General features: G+C 40.9%; 2 protein-coding genes across 2 annotated transcripts; both read right to left on the bottom strand.

The window, feature by feature from the left end:
* Window positions 1-6590: 6590 nt before the first annotated feature.
* LOC121387488 (kelch-like protein 2) lies at window positions 6591-12272 on the bottom strand. Its single transcript, XM_041518626.1, has 2 exons — window positions 11948-12272; window positions 6591-10117 (listed from the first exon to the last, which is right to left on the bottom strand). Exon 2 carries the CDS (start codon window positions 10093-10095, stop codon window positions 8485-8487), a length of 1611 nt encoding a protein of 536 aa, XP_041374560.1. The 5' UTR covers window positions 10096-10117; window positions 11948-12272; the 3' UTR covers window positions 6591-8484.
* A 7316-nt stretch (window positions 12273-19588) lies between these two features.
* On the bottom strand, window positions 19589-24033 carry LOC121387195 (coiled-coil domain-containing protein 1-like). The gene is made up of 2 exons (XM_041518221.1): window positions 23644-24033; window positions 19589-19678 (listed from the first exon to the last, which is right to left on the bottom strand). Exons 1-2 carry the CDS (start codon window positions 24031-24033, stop codon window positions 19589-19591), a joined length of 480 nt encoding a protein of 159 aa, XP_041374155.1.
* Between the last annotated feature and the right edge of the window lie 295 nt (window positions 24034-24328).

Genomic DNA, 24328 nt, shown 5'->3' with positions numbered 1-24328 from the left:
GTGTGTTTGTGTGTGTTTGTGTTTGTGTGTGTGTGTGCGTGCGTGCGCGCGTGTGCGCGTTTGTGTGTGTGTGTGGATAGATGTTATGACCAGAATGTTTTTCGGTATCGTCAATATCATATATTAGGAATACATTATTTGTATTCCTAATACTGTAGATCTTGAAATTAACTCATCCCTAAATTAATTCGAGCGACGGTGGGCAGACTAAAATGCGACATGATATTAATGCAAGTGGCCTCCCTTTGAAATATTACTTTCCTAGCAACACACGTTCGTGGATGAGTGTTGAAAGCAGGTATTTTTTAGGAATAAATATTGTAATGACAATGTCTACACTCCATTTGAAGCCCATCACATCCCACGTGACCCGATTCATAGCACATGCACAACATCATTGAGGCAAAAGTGGTTTTGAATGTGCCACTGGTCAGGTGACTACAATAGCACACCTGTTTTCATCTTTACTTCAAACACACACGCTCACAGTAGTCTGACACAACGAAAAAACACATTAAAACGATATTTGTTATGACCTGTTTCGATGCCACGGCTCACAATTTGTGCAACGTGAACGTGCCGTCGGCAAGTTGCACGCTGGAACATCAGTAGCTGACGTTACAAGGGCGTTGGGTTGCAGTCAATGGACAATTTATGAGCTGCGGACACGAGTACATCAAACGGGCACCACAGCCGACCAGGTAGACCACGTATGACGTCATAGGGAGATAATCGTCATATTGCGTTACGTCACCTCCGCAACCGTTTCCTGACAGCTACAGCAACCAGTAATTAACTTTTCAGACGTCGGGTGTCCGCGCAATCGATCCGAGATCGGCTGTGAACCGCTCACCTCCACACACGGCGCCCATATGTTGGACCCATTTTGACCCAATTTCATCGACGTTAACGTCATCTGTGGGCACAACGCCACTTGCGATGGGCTCAGAGGAACTGGAATAGAGTCGTGTTTAGCGATGGATCAAGATTCACACTGCGATTTGCCGATGGCAAGCAGAGGGTTTAGAGACGATTAGGTGAACGTCATGCTCAGTGTTGTGTCAGTGAAGTTGACAGATTCGGAGGCGAAAGTGTAATGGTTTGGGGTGCTTTCTGTGGAAATGGATGTTCTCGACTTCTTGTCATCGGTGGCAACCTCAACGCTGTTGCATACCGCGACCATGTGCTGACCCAAGAACTTGTGCCCTTCATGGCAGCTCATGGTTCAGACTTGATCTGTCAGCATGAAAACGCCAGACCCCACACGGCCATCTTGACAAGGGATTACTTGAGGAACGCGGGCATCCCACCGAGCACGTCTGGGATGTACTGGGAAGACGACTGCACACTCTCAGGAACCCTCCACAGACTTTGCAGGAACTTGGTGCCTTATTAGTGGAATAATGGCGCCGTATCTCTCATGCAGTCCTTACATGCATCGGACAGTCAATGAGTTGCCTTGCAGTTGTGGGTAGGGCTACACATGGAGGGCATACGCGCTATTGAACCTGTGATTCGACCCTGCTTGTGAATTACCATTTTGACTGTTTGTGGTTTTGACGATTGCAGTGGGCGCATTGAACAGATGTTTGACTCAACATGTATTTCTATTTTTTTCTTTGGACGTCATACAATTAAAAACATATCTCATTTAACACGTTATTTTCTCATATTTGCCAATTAGCCAAGATGAAACGGTTGTGGAGTTTTTAATTTGACTCAGTATATGTACCATTACAACTGTATCTTCCTTAGAATGTAGACATATTTCAAAGTCATAACAAAAGAACAATTCGCCCAACTAAGTTGCAGTGAACTTGAACAGTGGAATCAAAGAAACGGTCGACCTCAGGATTAGCGTGCTAAAACGCATTCACATGCGATGCATCGTGTCGGCTAGTGATAGGATGGCCAAAGACCCTGCAATCATCACGCGTGGCTGGCATCTTGTTAGATTAATGTACAATTAGTATGTCTCGTCTACAATGAATTGTGCTCCAGTTGTTTTATAAATGTATTAAAACCTAGTATATGATATTACGAAACACACGAGGGTAATAATTTCTTTGTCATATAATCTCAAGCTTAATACAACGTGTTTTTGTAAACTGTATACGCAACTTTAATTCCAGTCCGCCATTATTAGATATTGAAATGACGTAAGAATACGTATCGCGGTGTCTTTTTGTAGTACATGCCACGGCCTTTGATATACCAGTCGTGGTGCACAGACTGGAACGACAAATAGCCCTATGGGTCCACCGACGAGGATCGATCCCAGACTAGTCGCGCATCGAGCGAGCACTTTACCACTGGGCTACGTCTCGCCTCTTTGTATCTCTGAAGATGATCTTGCCAGAATGTACACATCAACGTCCAGATACACCTCAAGGCCTGTTCAATAAAGTTCAGTTTGAAATTAGGTTGTACTTTTCGCGCCTTGGTGGAGAAATGTGGACGAAATGATGAAGGACTTTTTTTTTCAGTTTGTTAGGATCCAAAAAACGGGCGCTAATACGTTAAACCAAGTTCCAAAGATAAACAAAAAATCCACTGAGGTGGTTCGATCCTGCAAGTACCACAGACGAGCGTTCAACCTACTGAGTCCCAAGTAATATATAAACGCAAAAGGGTACAAATGGGTTATAACTCCGATTTTATGTTTCCTACCGGTTCATGCTTTGTGAATATAAGGTCATTGCATGTCCCAAACACATTCCCACGGTTACATTCGATAAAACGCAGCTACTGTACAATAAAGTTCCAAAATGTGAATATTCGCAAAAACGCAGCCACGTGCAAACCATGTCACCACTGCACGTGCGTTGTCTGCACGTGCAACATGAACACCGACAGTATAAAAGTGCAGGGTGTTCGCTTGCCTGGCCTCTGTATCTGGCCGACAGTTGACAATCCAGGACATGCCACGTCTCAGTGAACCGCAGAGAAACAATGCCATCGGCCGACTAGACGCAGGCGAATCCAGAACGGCCGTTGCCAGGGCATTCCATGTGTCCCCAAGCACCATCTTCAGACTGTGGGACCGTTACCAGCAACATGGATCAACACGTGACCTCCCTAGATCCGGTCGACCACGGGTCACTACCCCCGGGCAGGACAGCTACATCCGGGTACGCCACCTTCGGGAACGATGGACTACTGCCACCTCCACAGCCGCAGCAATACCAGGTTTGCGCAGGATATCCGACCAGACCGTACGGAACCGCCTACGTGAGGTACGAATTCGTGCCAGGCGTCCAGTTCGAGGTGTCATCTTAACACCACAACACCGTCGACTCCGACTGCAGTGGTGCCAGATTCATCGACAATGGCCTCAACTGCGATGGAGACAGGTGTGGTTCAGTGACGAGTCCCGATTTCTGCTCCGACGTCATGATGGAAGATGGCGCGTGTATAGGCGTCGTGGTGAACGTTATGCGGCAAACTGCGTGCAGGAAGTGGACAGATTCGGCGGGGGTAGTGTCATGGTGTGGGCAGCCATCTCACACACTGGCAGAACTGACCTGGTCAACGTGCAGGGCAACCTGAATGCACAGGGCTACATTGACCAGATCCTCCGGCCACACATCGTTCCAGTTATGGCCAACGCCAACGCAGTGTTCCAACATGACAACGCCAGGCCTCACACAGCACGTCTCACAACGGCTTTCCTACAGAACAACAACATTAATGTCCTTCCTTGGCCATCGATATCACCGGATTTGAACCCAATTGAGCATCTATGGGACGAGTTGGACCGACGCCTCCGACAGCGACAACCACAGCCCCAGACCCTGCCCGAGCTGGCAGCAGCCTTGCAGGCCGAGTGGGCCACCATCCCCCGGGACGTCATCCGTACTCTGGTTGCTTCAATGGACAGGCGGTGCCAGGCAGTTGTCAACACACGCGGATGCCACACCCGGTATTGACTCCAGATGACCTTGACCTTGGTGGTGTGTCCTATCACTTACTCACAATGGACTAGAGTGAATTGTGAACAATCCTGCAACATTTGGTAATTATCGGACTCACCATTCAATAATTAAATCAATTCTCCAAATGTTACGACAATGTGGTTTTGCGTTTCTTCTTTTGAAGAGTATATATGTCAGTTACTTCAACCAATGTATTTCACCCTGGGCGTCGTTACTGGCTGCTCCAGAGTTTTAGCACGCAAATGGGTGCTGTATATTTTGAGGATAAGGACTGTTGGCAGTCAGACATTCAGTAAATCACTAAAGCAAAGAACTATTACGTCAAATCCTCTCTTCAGTTCCTAACATGTAAATTGTTTTTTATGTTTATTACATATTACACTATGTAAGCAGACACACACACACACACATACACACACACACACACACACACACACACACACACACACGCGTATATATATATATATAATATATATATATATATATATATATATATATATAGACACACTTTGAAAACGGAATTTGGTTTTAAAACAATATATACTAGCGGAAAAAAGTAACTGTGTATGGTTATCATGTTGATGAAAACATAATTTCAAGACATAAAACGATGAAACGATCAGATAGCATGGTTAATAGGCAAATCTGCAAAACTTCAATTCATTTAAAATGTCACAGCATCCGTCGTTTCATTGGTATTGGGGATGAAAGACACGGGGGTAAAAAATCAGTTCACAAAGTTAATAGCGCGTATGGCCATGGTTTGCGTCGATGCAGGCCTGGTACCGTCGCCTCATAGAGCCTACCAAATTGTTGAAGAATGCCTGGGGAATGCCGTTCCAGATCTGGACTAACGTCTGACCCAGCGCTGCCAACGTCACCGGCTGGTTAGGCAGCGCACGTACACGACGTTGCATCTCATCCCAGACATGCTCGATTGGTGCAAGATCGGGTGAGACTGCAGGCCACTGCAACACTGCAAGAAATCCCTTACCACCCGGGCGACGTGAGGTCTAGCGTTGTCTTGCTGAAGCGTGATGTGACGTTGCTGTCTTTGCACAAATGGGATGACGTGAGCCTGGATAATGTCGTCACGGTAGCCTACGGCGTTCAAATTGCCATCGATGACCACAATAGGTGTTCGTCCAGTTGACGTGATACCACCCCAAACCATGACACTGCCTCCGCCAAAAGCACGTCGCTCCACAATACAGGCGTCACTAAAACGTTCTCTAACACGACGATAGACTCTTGAACGGCCGTCGCTGCTGTCTAAGTGAAACCTGGACTCGTCTGTAAACAGAATACCCGCCCAGTGTCGGCGATTAAAGCGCAAGTGTCTTCTACACCAAGCCTGACGTGCTACACGATGGCGTCTTAGCAAAACTGAACGGACAGCCGGACGTCGCGAACAAATACGCTGTTCACGTAATCGATTCCGTACAGTTCTGGGGCTGATGGCACGCAATCCAGGAATGGTCCGCGCTGTCAGACTTTCCGTTTGGAAGTGATTCCTGAGGTGCACGAGTCGGGTATGATTGTCCTGCTGTTGTGACGTCACGCGTGGACGACCTGCACGTGGTCGGTCTCTGACATTACCAAATTGTTGAAAACGTCGCGACAAAGCCTGAATAGTGTTTATGTTGACACCAAATTGCGTAGCAACAGCGCAATGGAGCATTTCAGCCTGGATCATACCAATTGCGCGAAGGCGGTCATTTACATTTAGCCTGGGCATTGCTCTACGACCACTTTCAACCGAAAAAACCTGCTTTTCTGTTCCACCGGTTGCCAAACAATGACCCGACAGTAGCAAAGTCGACAAAAGCTGGAGCAGTAAAATGTTGGGCGGAAAAACCTTGAAAAACAGACCCATGTCCAAGAAGCGAAACGGCACGTGCCAATACGGAATTGACCCCGCGATTGTGTGGCGGTGCGTTCACTGGTCAACTGTGCAAAACATCAGGCTAAAATATTGAGCCGTGTTAATTTTATCTGATGTTTCAAGTTACACTGTTACTTTTTTCCGCTAGTATATATTGTATATATTGTATATCTATGAATGTATTACTATAACACGTTCAATGTTGAATGAGCGGTATAACCGGATTAGTGTTCGTGACCATCCTCGATCAGACCAACTTTCGGTTACAGTCAAGAGATAAGACAAGACAGATAAGGAGAAACAATCAATTGTATGGTTTGGTGGGTAGGGAAGTGCTCATCCCTGTTCCCCTCTAGGTACAGCCCTGAGAAGAATTATAAGAATTATATCAAGGGAGACACCGATCATATAACTAACAGATTGCTTGTAGTGAACAACTTATTCTTTCTATAATAAAAAATAAAAATAAATTCGAAGCGTCGAATAAAACAAATATTTCATTAAACACATACTAGCGAAAAAAAAGTGCTTGTGCACAGAATGGATCCATAGAGAATTGGATTTACTTGAAGTCTGGTGATGAAAATTAGAGAAAATTATTGTACAACCATTCCCTTCGATATTCCAGAGGTGGGGAATCCCCATTATTAACGCCTTTCAGGTGGAACAATTTGGGGTGGGGCAGCTGGTCCCCACCCCTAAGGAAAGTAAAACATAAATAAAACGAATACCCCCCCCCCCCCCAAACAAAACTACAAAAAACAACAACAACAGCTCCGAAACTTTATTTTTCATAAAAGTGGTAATTTTATATTGCTTATTGATGCAAGAAAGCTCATACAATAGATATATTGATTTGTTTTAATTGTATCAGACTTTATAATCCTTATTCACACAGGACAAGACCAATACGTAGTTAACACACCTGACGAGAACACGCATTACGTGAAACATCAAGAGTTAACAACGAACACCGGATACGTAATCAAAATAGCTGAAAGGTGCGAAGGAGAAACATCATTTCACAAAACTATATATATATTTTAATGATGCAAGACACGTTAAATACGCTAGGAATAGTTTTCTTCTAATATATAAAATGTTATATACACTTTTCCTTGTGATGTTTTCAATATTTTGATTTAACAATTTTAATACATAATGGTATTCATCTCCAATATCAGTATTACAAAGAGTACAAAATATGTGTTTTTAGTTATGTCAAATCGTCTACCTGTTTTCCAAACCGCGGGCAGACAACTCATATAGCTGATGTGCGTGTGCGTGTGTGTGTGTGTGTCCGTGCGTTCGTACGAGTGTTTGTGCGTGAGCGTGTATATATCCATGAATTAATGTTATTGAAATATACGACTAGGCAATTTATGTACATCACGACACTAATAAAGTTGCTACGAGAGAGAGAGAGAGAGAGAGAGAGAGAGAGAGACAGAGAGACAGAGAGACAGAGAGACAGAGAGATACAGAGACAGAGAGACAGAGACAGAGAGACAGAGAGAGAGAGAATAGTAGTAGTAATAGTAGTAGTAGTAGTAGTAGTAGTAGTAGTAAACGATCTTACAAGAAACGTGAATCGGTAATTTTTGTAGTTTTATTAGTACAAGTTTTGTCTCAAGACAGATAACAGATAATGCACCAACTCTGTGTGTCATATGTACATATCGCAAAACGCCATCGACCACAATCCAATTATTATACATACAAATAAATTGTGTTCTTGTCTATGAATTAAAAATAAATATTAAAAGAGATTAATGAACAGTCATTACCGTGTTCAGTATGTGCATATATAAAATTTAGTTTAAAGCCACCACTAGATCACATTGATTTATCAATAATCGATTATTGAATGTCAGACATTTGGTAATTTTGACATAGAGTCTCAGAAAGGAAACCAACTACAGTTTTCCATTAGTAGCAAGGCATATTTTCTATGTGCCATCCAATAGACAGCATATCACATACCACGCAAATATAGAAAATCCATTCTGTGCGTTATAGTTCGTCCACATTTATGTTTGCAAACTTTAAAGCACTGTACAGTATTATCGTTTATGCATTTTAAAATAACCCTTTTTGTGTGAATTTCTTCATGCTGACATGGATACTAAGCATACCAAAATGTGCCATCATACAAGCGAACAATAATACAAACCAATGACTTCTCGACGTGGCCGTTGATTGCTTTGCAACTGTGGCTTTAAAGTTCTCTGTCATAACATGAATTGTGATAGGTGGTCAGTTTTTGTTGTCGTTTTGATCCAGTTTCTCACAACATCAAGAGCATATAAAGTCTCTGCTGTAGTAGGTCGTTTCGGTTCGGCAATGGTGTCATTATTATCAGTAGCATCATTGTCGTCGTCATCAGGTGTTACGATCCTTGCACAGATTATTATGTCAATAATATATAGCGATATTACAAAACGCTATCTACCACAATCCGATTATTATACATTCAACTCAATTGTGTTCTTGTTTGTGAATAAATATATTTCCGTGTCTCATATGTGGATACATATGCATGCAAAGAAACTGATTTATCACAATGAAATATAAAGACATGTCCATAAATGTCGTTCTTGTCTTGGGCAACAAAATGGCCAGTAACACTGTGATTAATGACGTAGTCGTGTAGTGTATCCAGTGTCAAAGTGTCAGAACGTTGTATACGTAGCCACTTCTAGGTGGTTTTGGGAATGAATTATCTTCTTCTTTCCCTTCAGTCAGGTTGAATTTACGGATTTTATCTTTTGTAAAACACAATAGGTTTCCATGTCGGTGCACGATACCAAATTTGTTTTTGGATACTTTCCAGTTTGCCACAGGTTTATTCTGAACGTGGATTTCTCCGTTTCTGTCAGTGACGTGAATGTGCATCACTTTGCCATTACTGTCCAACAGATATACATCAGGGAGGTGAACAGATCCTCTTAGTGAATAGGAGGTACAAGGCAACTTTGTATCCAACTTGGTGACAGAGCGGGTTGATGTGTTAAAACACTGGATGGGATCTGATGGGTGCACGTGTACTTGTATTGACGGCTTGTAGTTTACTTGTCCTCCCATAACGAGGATGTTCTCACCAACTGTAACAGGAAAAGCAAGCACTTTGTTCAATCCCAAATCACCAACCACCTGCCACTGCGCCTCACTCCCGCTCTTCTCTTCTATTGTGCTGGTATCCCAACCGCTTATTACATACACTTTGGAACTAGCTGTGGCTGTACAGTGACAGAAGTGTGCATGGTTGAGGTTTGGACCTATGTTCCACAGTTTTTTAATGGTGTCATACACCAGTGTACATTTACCTTGTTTACCACCACCAGTGATGTGGATCTTGTCATCCAAACTGGCTGCTGAATAATACTGTCCAGGATCTACTGGGGCTGGCGGGACGTCTTCCCACTTCTCTTCTGACGTGAAACAAGAGAGCAGTAACTTGTCGGTGTGGTTTAGTACGAAGACATCAGGTTGGTTGGCGAGAAACCTCGTTGTGTATGTAAGTTGTGGCAGCGCTGAACATAAAACGTGTTGCATCATTTCCCTCACAGCGCTGTTCTCAAGAACGATCTTTGAAAATGCTACCTCATTAACAAGAAATTGTCGGTCAACAATATCTAGTTGCACATTTTCAAAAATACTCTGGACGTCCTCCTGTTCCGTGTTATTATGTTCAATCCACTTCATGGCGACTTTCAGAATGTCATCTTCTTTACAGGTTAAGTTATCTTCGGAAATTATTTCGAAAAGTTCTCCCTTTGACAAATGAATAACATGTTCCGTTTTAACAAAATGCGCCAAGTTATCAGTCAAACAGGAAAGCGCCTGTTTGGATAAATCAAGAAAATTGTAGAGTTTCAGGTTTCTCCACCAATTGAAACAATTCTCAGGAGTTAGGTCGAGACTTTGGTTCAGGTAGATGATACAGAGATTTTTGATAGGATCAAGCTGCATCATCTCGGCAGCGTCAAAAATATGCATACAGTTTTCCTCGTTTATGAGATTAATTTTGAAGAAATACATCTTGAGAATATCCTGATATTCTGACAGAGACACAGACGGAAGTTTCAGGACGCCCGTCCGACTCTCTGTCATGCCTGATGCAAACATCGCCCGGAAGTAAGGTGACAGTGCTGCCAGAACGAGGCGACATCCGGTTGTGGTGCCGTCATTACAGATCACCTGTATATCACTGAACGAACCGTTGGTCATCTCTTGATGAATGTTCTGCAGAAGTTGGATTTGAATCTCCTCCATTGTAAACAGCTACAGAAATGAACTGAAATTAAATTTTAAAACTTGATTTTCATTAGCTAAAAAATTAATTCCAATTTTGGCAAAAAACAACAACAACCAGGGTCTGTATTTTTGTAAAATTGTAAAGTAAAAAGAAACCCCAATAAGTTGGTATTTATCACACACCTATGTTATGAAGTTTATTTTGTTTAACAACACCACTAGAGAACATTAAATAATCATGGGCTAATGAATGTTAAACATTTGCTATTTCTGACTGGTAGTCACCAGATGAAACCGGCTACACTTTTTTCTGATACATCAAAGGATCTTTTATATGCACTTTTCCACAGATAGAAAGGCACATAACACGGCCTATGACCAGTTGTGGTGTTCTGGTTGGAACGACAATAAGCACGATCAGCTGAATGGATACACCGGGGAGGTTTGATCCAGCCATGCAAGCACCTCAAGCGAGCACTCAACCTACTGGACTAAATCCCACCCTTAAACTAAGCTAGAGAGGAAAACTTAAGTCAGTTGTGGTTAAGGCAGTATTCCCTGTTGACAGACATCAGGTGCAACTGTTTATTTTAAAAAAAAAGAAAAAAAGAGTAAACATCTAGGTCCAAACCGGGGATGGGGATGAGGAAGACAAATGTACGTTTTTATTTTTACCTCTACTCCATATATCTATAAATTAAGATTGGAATATATATATTGTGCCATCCACACGAGACTGTGTCCCCTCCACTGGAGCTTGTCCTTCACCCCCCCCCCCCGCCCACTCCCACACTCCATATATATTACCTTCACAACCGAACCTCGATAAGAGAGAGAGAGAGAGAGAGAGAGAGAGAGAGAGAGAGAGAGAGAGAGAGAGAGAGAGAGAGAGAGAGAGAGAGAGAGAGAGAGAGATGGGAAAGTGCATAGTACGATTTATTCCTGCGTTTACAATAAGAAAACCTTATATCGAGTTTCCTCTCTTTCATCCTCGCACAAATGTTAAAATAACCATAACAGCCGGAGTATAAAATATATTACAATATGACAGCGGGTCTGGACTGTGGCGAGCGATCTTTATAGCGCGGTCGTGTCATGATCACCCACGCACCCGCGCCTGAGAATGTGTTAATGTGACGTTAAATAAACATTCCTTTTCTTGGTATTGTATAGTTTGTACCAACAACAATTCAGGATATACATGTCCACAATACGGGAAATATTTCAAGCCCACAGGAAACGGGGGAGGGGTGCGTGAGACAAAAAATGTACTTGTTTGGGTTATTTTTGCAGTTGTCCTACTCCAAACAAATGGATATTAAAATAAAATAAAAGTTTGTTTTATTTAAAGACGCCACTAGAGCACATTGGTTTTTTATCTTATCATCGGCTATTGGACGCCAAACATATGGTCATTCTGACACTGTGGCAAGCGCAAATAAAATATCCCTTGCTGGTAATCGAAAAAGAGTAGCCCATGAAGTGGCGACAGCGGGTTTCCTCCGTTAGTATCTGTGTGGCCCTTTACCATATGTCCGACGCCAAATAACCGTGAATAAAATGTGTTGAGTGCGTAGTTAAATAAAATATTTCCTATCCCTCCCCCCCACCCCCCCCCCCCCCCCCCCCCCAAAAAAAAACAAAGAAAAAGAAAAAAAGGAGACACTCCACATATCGTTTATACATTACCCATACAGCTGAAGCCCGACTAACGGGTGGAATATGAGAACTCGAGACACAACGACACGCCATTGTTTAAATATTGAAATGTACTGTTTGTCAATTAATTATCGTGTAAACTATAAACTTAAAGTATTAAAACAATATCTACAAACAATGTGCTCTGGATTGGTGAAAATCATTTACTTACCTCCGCAATCAACAGACAGGTAACTCGACAAAATGGCTGTCAGGAGACGGGCGACTCTGTTGTTGAATATATCGATCAAGAGACCTCGTTAAACATGTATTATATTATATATATCGATCACGATACCGTGACCAGGTTGCTAGAGCTGTTCAAACGATCACAACACAAGCGAAGGGAGTGGTGCGCGTTTGTCTTCAAGTCTCATGGTGAACAATTCAGGTTCGAACCAGTCGATTGTCTGCATTCATACAAACTCAAATCAGGACTCGAACGCCCACACCACATCAGCCTTTGACCAATCTTGGTATACTGGTTGGAATGAGAAAAAATCCCAATAATTTAAATGGATCAACTAAGGTGGTTCGAACCTGCGACACAAGCTCCTCAGACGAGCGCTCAACCGACTGACCTAAATCCCGCCCCGCGCCTAATGTTTAATGAATGTGATATAACAGAAGGAACCAGGGGAAACAGTTCGCGAGCGCTCGCCTTTCTGAACACGTCCCAGAATCTACTCTTTACAGAATGGCGACTGATGATCGTAGTTTTAGACAGTGTAAATTATGGTCGGCTGTTACAGGTATTCCGTGGTTAATTTCCATATTACATACAATACATAAAACTGCACGAGAAATGAGAGTTGTTAACTTGTATTAATAAGTGAAAGTCATCATTAGTAGTATTTTATTAGTAGTATTTTTATTAGTATTTTTATTTTATTAGGCCCGTTTCAATCCACGCCTGAATTACAAAAGACCTTTAAACGATTTAGACACAAATGTTTGTGTTGGTTTTTTGTTTTTTGTTTTGTGTTGTTGTTGTTTTTGGGGGGTTGTTGTTCTGTTTGTTTATTTTATTTTATTTTATTTTATTTTTATTTACAAACAAATACAGGAGACCCAACATTTATAATGTATGCATGATTCGATAAGTTTTCAGTAGTTGCCCCCACTCCCCTTCCACCGGACAGGATAGCACATACCACGACCTGTCATGCATTGGCTGTAACTGGGCCGTTCAATAACAAAGTGAACACAGTGTACAAGTATCCACCCATATTTTCATATCTTAATGTACTTACAAGTACACAGGTAATATTATATGATGTGAGACTCGACTGCATGTGATATCTCTTTGTTACATGTCAGTACTTACAAGTACACAGGTAATATTATATGTTGTGAGACTAGACTGCATGTGATATATTTGTGTTACATGTCAGTACTTACAAGTACACAGGTAATATTATATGTTGTGAGACTCGACTGCATGTTATATCTCTTTGTTACATGTCAGTACTTACAAGTACACAGGTAATATTATATGTTGTGAAACTCGACTGCATGTTATGTATCTTTGTTACATGTCAGTACTTACAAGTACACAGGTAATATTATATGTCGTGAGACTCGACTGCGTGTTATATCTCTTTGTTACATGTCAGTACTTACAAGTACACAGGTAATATTATATGTTGTGAGACTCGACTGCGTGTTATATCTCTTTGTTACATGTCAGTACTTACAAGTGCACAGGTACTATTATATGTTGTGAGACTCGACTGCATGTAATATCTCTTTGTTACATGTCAGTACTTACAAGTACACAGGTAATATTATCTGTTGTGAAACTGGACTGCATGTGATATCTCTTTGTTACATGTCAGTATTTACAAGTACACAGGTAACATTATCTGTTGTGAAACTCGACTGAATGTGATATCTCTTTGTTACATGTCAGTACTTACAAGTACACAGGTAATATTATATGTTGTGAGACTCGACTGCATGTGATATCTCTTTGTTACATGTCAGTACTTACAAGTACACAGGTAATATTATATGTTGTGAGACTTGACTGTGTGTTATATCTCTTTGGCATGTAAAACTGCCTCAACGTGTTAAACGGCATAGGCTCTCATTGTTGTAGGTGTGTGTGTGGGGGGGGGGGGGGGGGGGAGGCAGATAAAGGGGATTCTTGGACATGATCCTGAAAAAATATTTTAAATTTCAGTTGCTTAATTTACAGCACCGAGCCACCCCCACTCCCCCTTCCCCGTGAAGCCCGCTAGTGCTCACCTGACCAGTAATGTAACTATGAACAATAGTGGGTATTGACTATTAGTGTAACAACGCACAATAGTGGGTATTGACTATTAGTGTAACAACGAACAACAGTGGGTGCAGTATTGACTGTTTGTGTAACACATTTAAAATGTCACACTAACTTTGTCAATCATAGGGCGGGACGTGGCCTGTGGACAAGCGCTCCCCTTATGCAAGTCTGTCTAAGATTGATCGCCGCTGGTGGGCCTATTGGGCTATTTCTCGTTGTAACCAGTGGACGCATTACGTGATGTTCTTTCTTTTTTTCTTCATTTTTTTTTTTTTTTTTGGGGGGGGGGGGGGGGGGTGTCGGGGGGGAGTGTTTGTCCGTGACCTCACGCCTGGTATATCAAGGACAGTGGTGTGTACTGTTTACTGTTTAGTATGTGGGAAAGTGTATATAAAAGATACCTTGATGCTAATCAAGAAACAAAATTATCAGGTTTCCTCGGAAGACTACGAGTTACAATTAACAAATAGTCGACGACTAATTAGTGAATGTGCTCTAATGTTACCATTAAACAATACAAAATAACGTTTAAGTAACTTGCTAGTGAAAGCACATTTACGAGAATGAATTGGGGTGGGGCTGCGATAACCGTCTCTCACGCACCTCCCCTTCTATCCGCACCTGCTTTTCATACACCGTATTAACAAAAACCTCACATGGTTCCTACTTCGGTGTCCCACGACTGGTATATCAAAGACCGTGGTATGTGTTGTCCTGTCCGTGGGAAAGTGCATATAAGAGATCTCTTGTTGCTAATAAAAACGTAGCTGGTCTTTGAAGATTAATATACCGGCCTCGGTGGCGTCGTGGTTAGGCCATCGGTCTACAGGCTGGTAGGTGCTGGGTTCGGATCCCAGTCGAGGCATGGGCTTTTTAATCCAGATACCGACTCCAAACCCTGAGCAAGGCTCAATGGGTAGGTGTAAACTGGTTCAACAAAGGCCATGGTTTGTGCTATCCTGCTTGTGGGAAGCGCAAATAAAATATCCCTTGCTGCCTGTCGTAAAAGAGTAGCATATGTGGCGACAGCGGGTTTACTCTAAAAAACAGTGTCAGAATGGCCACATGTTTGACGTCCAATAGCCGATGATAAGATGAAAAATCAATGTGCTCTTGTGGCGTCGTTAAATAAAACAAACTTTACTTTGAAGATTAATAGTCAAAATTACCAAATGTCTGACATCCAATTAATTAATGTGCTCTAGTGGTGTCATCAAACAACTCAAAATATAGTTCATATAAATTACTTGTGAAAGCAAAGCTTAAACAAAATGTATTTTGTTTAACGACACCACTAGATAGAACTTATGTTTTTAATCATCGGCTATTGGATGTCAAACATTTTGTAATTTTAACCCATAGTCTTACATGATGATAATGATAACTAGTTTAACGTGCCCATATACCACTAGGGTTTCGAACACGCCCATCCCGAGTCCGACCTCCGATAAGATCGGTGGCCTGACTCGGGATGGGGGGGGGGGGGGGGGGGGGGGGGAAATGGGCAGCATTTTGAAAATAGCAATTAGTAAAAAAGTTAATAGATTAAAGAAAAAAAAGAAAAAAGGTTACAAGCCAAAATAAAAAAAGAATTGACTGCTCGGCCGAATATTGATATAATTTGGAGCATTTTAGAAGGGCAGTCCAAAATTAAATAAGAGAAAGAAGAGAGGATCGGACTATTTAATAATATTACAAAAAAGAAGTAATTTCGACATAACATTTTAAACGCAGATCTAAACGTTTAAAGTCCGATCGATATGTCCACGCGAGTGGCCTAGTTAAGGCCGTTTGGGTGCACAGCTTAAAGGGACGAGATGGGTTGCATCCCGTCAAGAAAACCCCTAGATTGACAGTCGATAGACGTTGAAGGTGTAGTGCTGTGCTGAAATACAGATCTTGAGAAGCCGGATCCGTCTGAACGAGTAGAGTATCAGACTAGGGTATAGTCCAGTCGTCATGGGTTGGTAAAGTGGTGCGGACGGGCCCGACTCCGGAGGATACGAGATGGTATCACTATAATGCAATGTAAAGTCTAGAAAAAGAGTAGTAGGGGCCGACCCCGCTTCCTATTTCTTCTTAGAGTGGGGCGGTCAGTCTTCCAGTGCTGCTAGAACAGGCTCGGACATGTAGAGACTAAACGCGAACAACCGTGGCGTTCTGCAGAATGGCCGTCATACGAGTCACGAAAAAAACAAGTCAACATAGTCAGACGGAGAAATGACGTGGAGGCGAGGAATCTCGCTGAAAAAGAATCCAACCTGGTGGTGCAGACTGACAAAACGAGAAGCGTTCCAGCGTTCAATCAGTTCCAATGGCCGCATACATCCCAGTAGAAAACTTCATTTCGCTGACAAAAACAACGAAATGAAGGACCCCCAAGTCGAGCACACGAAAGCACGTGCAATGTGCACAAGCGAAACAAACACGTCTTACCGCGTGGAGCTCCAGACTGGGAATCATAGTCTTAGACAAAAATCCTCTACATTTTTGCTATGAGTAGTAAGTGATCTGTTATACGCACCATCCCACAGACAGGACAGCGCATACCACCTTATATATTTCAGTCGAGGTACATTGGCTAGAACCAGAAATAGCCCAATGGACCCACCGACGAGGTAGTGATAATAAATGTACCAGACTGAACTGAGATGGGGCTGTGATAAGCGTTTCTCATCCGCAACCCCCCCCCCCCCCCCCCCCTCCCCACTTGAATCAGCACCCGATTTTTATCAACCTAATAAGAAAACAATTTCATTAGGTCCAACATATATACATGATTTGACACAGTATTCCCACGTGTGTAAAGTTATTTGTGGAACTGCCCTCGTGTGCCATTTGATAGACGAATTGTCCACTCCCAGGGACGGATCTAGGGATGGATAATCTGGGAGGAACGTGGTAGGAATCTTTAGATTTTTCACAACTGCATTATACAAAAATAATTTCTTCTGGTAAAAAGAGACGGTGACGGAGAAATCCCCTCTCACTTACCTCACCCTGAAATTAAATTAGCTTATTTTTATTTTACTCTAAAATGACTGTAGATCTACAAAGGGAATGTGGTTGTAGAATTCTGAAGGTTTCTGACGACTTAGTTCATAAAGAAATATATTCGCCACATGTAGCTTTAATTGTCATTAGCAACTCAAATCGTGAGTAATGTGTTTCCGTTGTCTTGATAAATAAGACTCCCCAGCTTATACAAGACAAGATTAATTATTTGACGAAAAGCTAGTGTTGTCGGGTGTTTATATTGAACAAAAAATTACGTGCTGCTAACAACACACATGTATACCATTGCTCTCAGCTTTTGTAGGTCAGGACGTGATGCTTTATAAATAACTCTATTGAGAACTTGTTTTGGTTACTGCCAGGGTAACCACATGATTATGATCAGCCGTTCGGAACACATCGAGTATCTCAACCAAACTGGTCATATAAGTGCAGATGTAGAACTAGCCATAACTAGCCTAAAGTAACAGCGAAGTGGGAATAGGGCTGGTGGTGGTGGAGGGGGGGGGGGGGGGTAGTTACAGATCAGGGGGTCAGAATACGGGGTCTTGACCAGATGAAAAAGAAAAGCTAGTGTTGTACGGCTCTCTATATGTATATTGACAGGAAGGGACGTAGCCCAGTGGTAAAGCGCTCGCTCGGTGCGCGGTCGGTCTGGGATCGATCCCCGTCGGTGGGTCCATTGGGCTAGTTCTCGTTCTAGCCAGTGCACCACGACTGCTATATTAAAGGTTGTGGTATGTACTACCCTGTCTGTGGGATGGTGCATATAAAACATCCCTTGCTGCTTATCAAAAATAGTAGCCCATGAAGTGGCGACAGCGGGTTTCCTCTCTCAATATGTGTGGTTCTTAACAATATGTGTGACGCCATATAACCATGAATAAAATGCGTTGAGTGCGTCGTTAAATAAACCTTTCTTTCTTTCCTTCTATATATATTGACCATTTACGTCCCGCTAACCTACACACGTTTATGTCATTGTTGTTAGCTACAGTAGGTCATGGCGCCATACTTTATAAATAACTCTATTGAGAACTTGTTTTAGTTACTGTCAGGGTAACCGCATGAATATGAACAGCCACTTCGGGACACATCGACTGTTTACGGTTTTCGAGTATCTCAACCAGACTGGTTAGATAAGTGCAGATGTAGAACTATGGCTGTAACTGGGCCTAAAGCAAGTGGGGGATGGCGGAGGTTTTGGGGGAGGGGGATAGATACAAATCGGGGCTCAGTAATACGGGATCTTGACCAGATGGACAAAGAGAACACGTGTAAGCTACAAATATATATATATATATATATATATATATATATATATATATATATATATATATATATATATATATATATATTGTGGGTGGGTGTTCTCTTCCATTTTCCAGATATGCACGGTTGTGAGAAGAATTAGAAGAATTGTATCAAAGCAGACACCGATCATATAACTAACAGGTGGATTCCTCGTAGTAAACAACCTATTCTTATTTTGCAGCATTGACTAAAACATCTCTCTCATTAAACATATATTAGCAACAAAAAAACCCCCAACATATATTAGCAAAAAAACACAAAAAAACAAAAACACAAAAACAAACAACAACAACATCCATCTCATTCTTATTATCGTGAAGGGGGGGGGGGGGGGTATAGAGGAATCCCCATTATTAATGATCTCACAGACGTGTAATTAGTAAATGTTTAATGCGTTTGTCGTATTTTAAATAGTTTAAGCATTTATTACAGATTGGTTATTTTTAATAGTATTTTCCACATAATTTACATGACTCACATATTCAGGTCCGTGTTCGGGAAATTATTCGGGGGGTGGGGGTGGGGGTGGGGATTAGCGAAGTTTCAGTGGGGGGTTCGAGTCGTGTTATTTGCGAAAAATATATATATAAAAAAGAAAATTTGCTTTGAACAGGGAGTGCGGGTTCGATCCTTGAACACATGCACACTAGACTGATGTGTAAAGTAGTTCCGTGCTTGTGAGCTTGATGTTTATTTGACTTCCTGTTTAGTAAGACGGTAAGGGTAACCTCATACAGATGAGCGGCCCATTCAGTACACCTCGACTGTTAAGTGGTTTTTATATTTATGCTTGAAGTGACCTCTCTGAACGTAGGTAATCTGAAATATGTGTGACGTTTTGTACTGGATACTTCGACAAGAAATATCAAATACACTTATATATTAACAAAGACTATTTTATGTCACTACAACAGCTATCATTACATTGTGTTTGTTTGTTTTGTTTAACGACACCACTAGGGAACATTGCTTTATAAATCACTGGCTACTGGAAGATAAATATTTGTTAATTTTGACAAAATAGGGAGACCTATTTGTAGCCAAGTCACAGCCCCCACCAAACAAGCTTCCTCGTGGTTAGATTGGAAACTTAAACCAGTTGCTGACCAATACTGCACAGATCTAGTTAAAGACACTACCCATTTCCTCCAAAAAATAGAAGATATCAATAGTAAACAGTCACATTTCACTCATGTATTAGCCCTTGATGTCATCAGCCTCTACCCCAATATCCCCATTGACGAAGGTATCCAAGCTATTCAGAAAGCCATAGACGATACTAACATCCTGGAAGATGGCATATTACACCCCATACCCCAGATATTTGCTACAGATTCATCGATGATATTTGTGCATTTTCATCAGATATTACTAAAGAAATCCAGGAGTTCTTAACTATACTTAATCAACACCACTCCACTATTAAGTTTACTATGGAAATGAGTGTAGTGAATGCCCCATTCCTTGACAATCAAGTGATCCTAGATACAAACAGCATTGAGACTGATTTCTATTCTAAAGAGACTGCACCCCATAGATATCTAACACCTTCAAGTTGCCATCCTGGACATGTATTCCGTTCTATTGCATACAGTGGAGCACTCCGGATCCGACGCATCTGTAGTAAACCAGAATGAGCCGAGATTCTACCAGTATCTGCGCAACTGTGGCTATAAAGCCAAAGTCATTAAAGAAATCTTTGATAAAGCCCGAACTCAGTCTAGAAAAACACTTCTACAGTACAAACAGAAACCCCATACATCGGTGGGTACTATAGCTTGGGTGACAACCTACGACCCACGACAACCAGATTTGAGAACAATTGCTAAACAAAATGCCATTCTGAAAACACTTTAATCAACCTGAACACTATTATGTTTGTCACCTGCTTGAAAAAAGTATCCAATCAGGATAAAAAGAAACTCAACATAGCAGAGTCCCTTTGGATTCACAGGCTGAACGCAGTTTGGCCACATGGACTAAATGAAAATCATCCCAGTGGCTTTGGGTAGCTCTTGACTCTCCCTTTGTTGTTTTAATCAGTCCCAATCATGCGCAATTTCACATACGCGGACAGACAGCTCATATAGCTGATATGTGTTCCTCTCTGTGTGTGTATGTGTGTGTGTGTGTGTGTTCGTGCGTGCATACGAGTGCTTGTGCATGAGCGTGTATATATTCGTGTGTGTTCGTGCGTGCGTACGAGTTTTTGTGCGTGAGCGTGTATATATTCATGTGTGTGTGTGTTCGTGCGTGCGTACGAGTGTTTGTGCGTGAGCGTGTATATATCCGTGTGTGTGTGTGTGTGTGTGTGTGTGTGTGCCCATGACAGCGAGTTTGAACGTAATTCAATAAAAGCAAGAAAATAAATAAAAATTATTTAAATATACAACTTTAGTCATTTATGTACATCCCGACACTAATAAAGTTGCTACGAGAGAGAGAGAGAGAGAGGTAATAGTAGTAGTAGTAGTAGTAGTAGTAGTAGTGAACGATCTTACAAGAAACATGAATAGGTAATTTAGGTAGTTTTATTAGTACAAGCTTTGTTTCAAGACAGATAATAGATAATCTGTGAATAATAAAAAAGAACTAATAAAATATTGATGAACAATCATTACCGTGTCTCATAATGTGAAGACGTAAAATTTAGTTTTGTTAACGGCACCACTAGAGCACATTGATTTATTAATACACGGTCATTGAATGTCAAATATTTGGTAATTGTGACAGTGTTTTAGAAAGGAAAACAACTACATTTCTGCATTAGTAGCAAGGCATATTGTATATGCACCATCCAATAGGCAGGACAACACATGCCACGTTAATGTTAAAAATTCATCCTGTGTTATAGTTCGTCCCCGTGTCCGTGTTATCCAAAATACCCTGTTTATGAATTTCAGCCATCGCATCAGACGTCAGTACTAATACTCTATTATGAAACAGGAAACATTCTTTATGTTCCCGACAGAATGCATGTGACAAAAAAGCATACATGACCTATATTAGAATTAAATTCAAACAAACCACATTACGCATCTCAATTAGAGTCGTTTTCCCCATACGACATAAAATTCCCAGATATTCGAAAACTTGAAAATACTATTCGAATATCTCGAATATCAAATTAGCGAGCAACTATTCATTTTCCCACAGACAGGACAGTACCTACCATGGCTTAATATAAGAAAACTATATTTTTGTCAATACAAGTATCAAGCTCTTTGGTACAGCGCTCGCCTGATGCGCGATCGCTATAGGAGCGATTCCCGTCGGTGGGTCTATTGGGTTATTTGTTGTTCCAGCCAGTACTTCACAACTGGTGTAACACCATGGCTGTGGTATGTACTATCGTGTATGTGGGACAGTTAATAAAAAAAGATACCTTGCTGCTAATCGAAAAGAGACATTCCTGAGTTTGCTGCATTTTTTATGATGTTATCCACTAATAGAGATTTTTTAACTATTGTAATTGCATATCAAATATATTTTTCTCCATAAAATATTAGTGTCTCTATGTTAAACGTGTTTCTGATCGTTCTAATATTTGTACTAGGTTAAATTTGATTTTATTTCCTAAAATCTATTTTTTGTTCGTGTGTACGAAATTATTTGAAGACAAAATCCAGTTTGACATTCATACAAATATTAAGATGACCAGAAACACATTGGGTATACAGACACTGATATTCTAAACAAGAAAATATATTTAATATATAAGTTTAATCGTAGCAATATTTTTATTAGTCGGAAACATCTAACAATGCAGCAAACTCAGGAATGCCCCTTTAATTAGAACATTTTCTTCCTTACTCTCTTCAAACTATTACTTATCATTCCCCGGTTAGCACCCAATGCGCGGTCGGTGGGTCCATTGGTCTATTACTCGCTTCAGCCAGTGTCCCACCACTGGTGTTACAAAGGCCATGGTATGTACTGTCTTGTCTGTGGGAAGGTGCATAAAAAAGGATCCCTTGCTGGTAATGGGGAAGAGTAGGTTAATAAATTGTTTTTGTTTCAAAAGAAAGGGGCGGGATCTAGCTCAGTTGCTAGAGTGATAGCCTTAGGTGGTTTGGTCGTAGGACTGATTGGGGATAAGCTGTGGTATGAGCTGCCCTGTTTGTAGGGAAGTGCACATAAAAGACGTCATGGCGTCTTAGCGTGTTTCCTCTAAGACTGCATTTCAGAATACCTTTTTTATGAATTTCAGCCACCCACATCAGACGTCAGTACTAATACTCTATTATGAAACTGGACACATTCGTTATGTTCCCGACTGAATTCTCTTATCAAGCAACATACACGACCTACATTAGAATTAAATTCAAAGATACCACATTACCCATCTTAATTAGAGTCATCTTCCCAATACGACATAAAATTCCCAAATATTAAAAAAAAAAAAAAAAATACTATTCAAATACCAAATAGCGAGCGAATATTCAAATATTCTGACCGAACACTAATCATCGTCATAATCATCATAATAGTCATCATAAAACATCGTCATCATCAGCATCATTATAATAGTCATTATCGTCATCATCATCGTAATAATAGTCATCATCATCATAATAGCCATCGTTATCATTATGGTCATCATCATCGTAATAATAGTCATCATCATCATAATAGCCATCGTTATCATTATGGTCATCATCAGTCATCATCATCATAATAGCCATCGTTATCATTATGGTCATCATCATCATAATAATAGTCATCATCATCATAATAGCCATCGTTATCATTATGGTCATCATCATCGTAATAATAGTCATCATCATCATAATAGCCATCGTTATCATTATGGTCATCATCATCGTAATAATAGTCATCATCATCATAATAGCCATCGTTATCATTATCGACATCATCATCGTAATAATAGTCATCATCATCATAATAGCCATCGTTATCATTATCGACATCATCATCATAATAATAGTCAGCATCATCATCCAAATTATAATAATAATAGTCATAGTCATCATCATCGCCATCGTCATCATAATAAAATGTGATCATCAAAAAAAACAGAGTAGCCCATGAAGTGGCGACAGCGGGTTTCCTCACTTAATATGTGTGTGGTCCTTAACCATATGTCCGACGCCATACAACTGTAAATGATGTGTGTTGAGTGCGTCATTAAATAAACCATTCCCTTCTTTCTTTCCTTCGTTATCATCAGCATCATCATAATAGTCATCATCAGAATCATCATAATAGTCATCGTCATTATCATAACAGACATCGTCATCATAATAATCATCGTCATCATCAGAATCATCATAATAGGCATCGCCATTATCAAAATCATCATAATATGCTTCGTCATCATCGTCATCATCATAATAGTCATGGTAATAATGAGAATCATCATAATAGGCTTCGTCATTATCAGAATCATCATAATAGTCATCGTCATCATCGGAATCATCATAATAGTCATCGCCATCATCGGAATCATCATAATAGTCATCGTCATCATCGTAATCATCATTATAGGCTTCGTCATTATCAGAATCATCATAACAGTCATGGTCGTCATCAGAATCATCATAATAGGTATGGACATCATCATCATAGACATAATCATTCGTAATAGGTATCATGATCATCATCATTATCGTCGTCTTCATTATCACCAATAAACCTAGTTACACAATATGATACTATTTTTAACGACACCACTAGAGCACATTGCCTATTAATTATCGGTTATTGGAAAAAGGAAAGACATGTTTTATTTAACGACGCACTCAACACGGTTATATTATGGCGTCAGACATATGATTAAGGACCACACAGATATTGAGAGAGGAAACCCGCTGTCGCCACTTCATGGGCTACTGTTTTTGATTAGTAGCACGGAATGTTTTATATGCACAAGCCCACAGACAGGGTAGTACATACCACGGCATTTGATATACCAGT

This window comes from Gigantopelta aegis, chromosome 13, assembly GCF_016097555.1.
Source record: "Gigantopelta aegis isolate Gae_Host chromosome 13, Gae_host_genome, whole genome shotgun sequence".
Taxonomy (NCBI): Eukaryota; Metazoa; Mollusca; class Gastropoda; order Neomphalida; family Peltospiridae; genus Gigantopelta; species Gigantopelta aegis.
This window is presented reverse-complemented; position numbering and strand designations above follow the sequence as displayed.

Excerpts from the sequence above, each read along its gene's own strand:
- LOC121387488 (XM_041518626.1), bottom strand. The coding sequence starts at position 10,095 with ATGGAGGAGATTCAAATCCAACTTCTGCAGAACATTCATCAAGAGATG.
- LOC121387195 (XM_041518221.1), bottom strand. The coding sequence starts at position 24,033 with ATGAAGACGACGATAATGATGATGATCATGATACCTATTACGAATGAT. Across the intron at positions 19,679-23,643 it reads ATGATTATTATGATGACGAT|GATGTTAGTATCGTCTATGG; the intron begins GTCTGTTATGAT and ends GCCATCTTCCAG.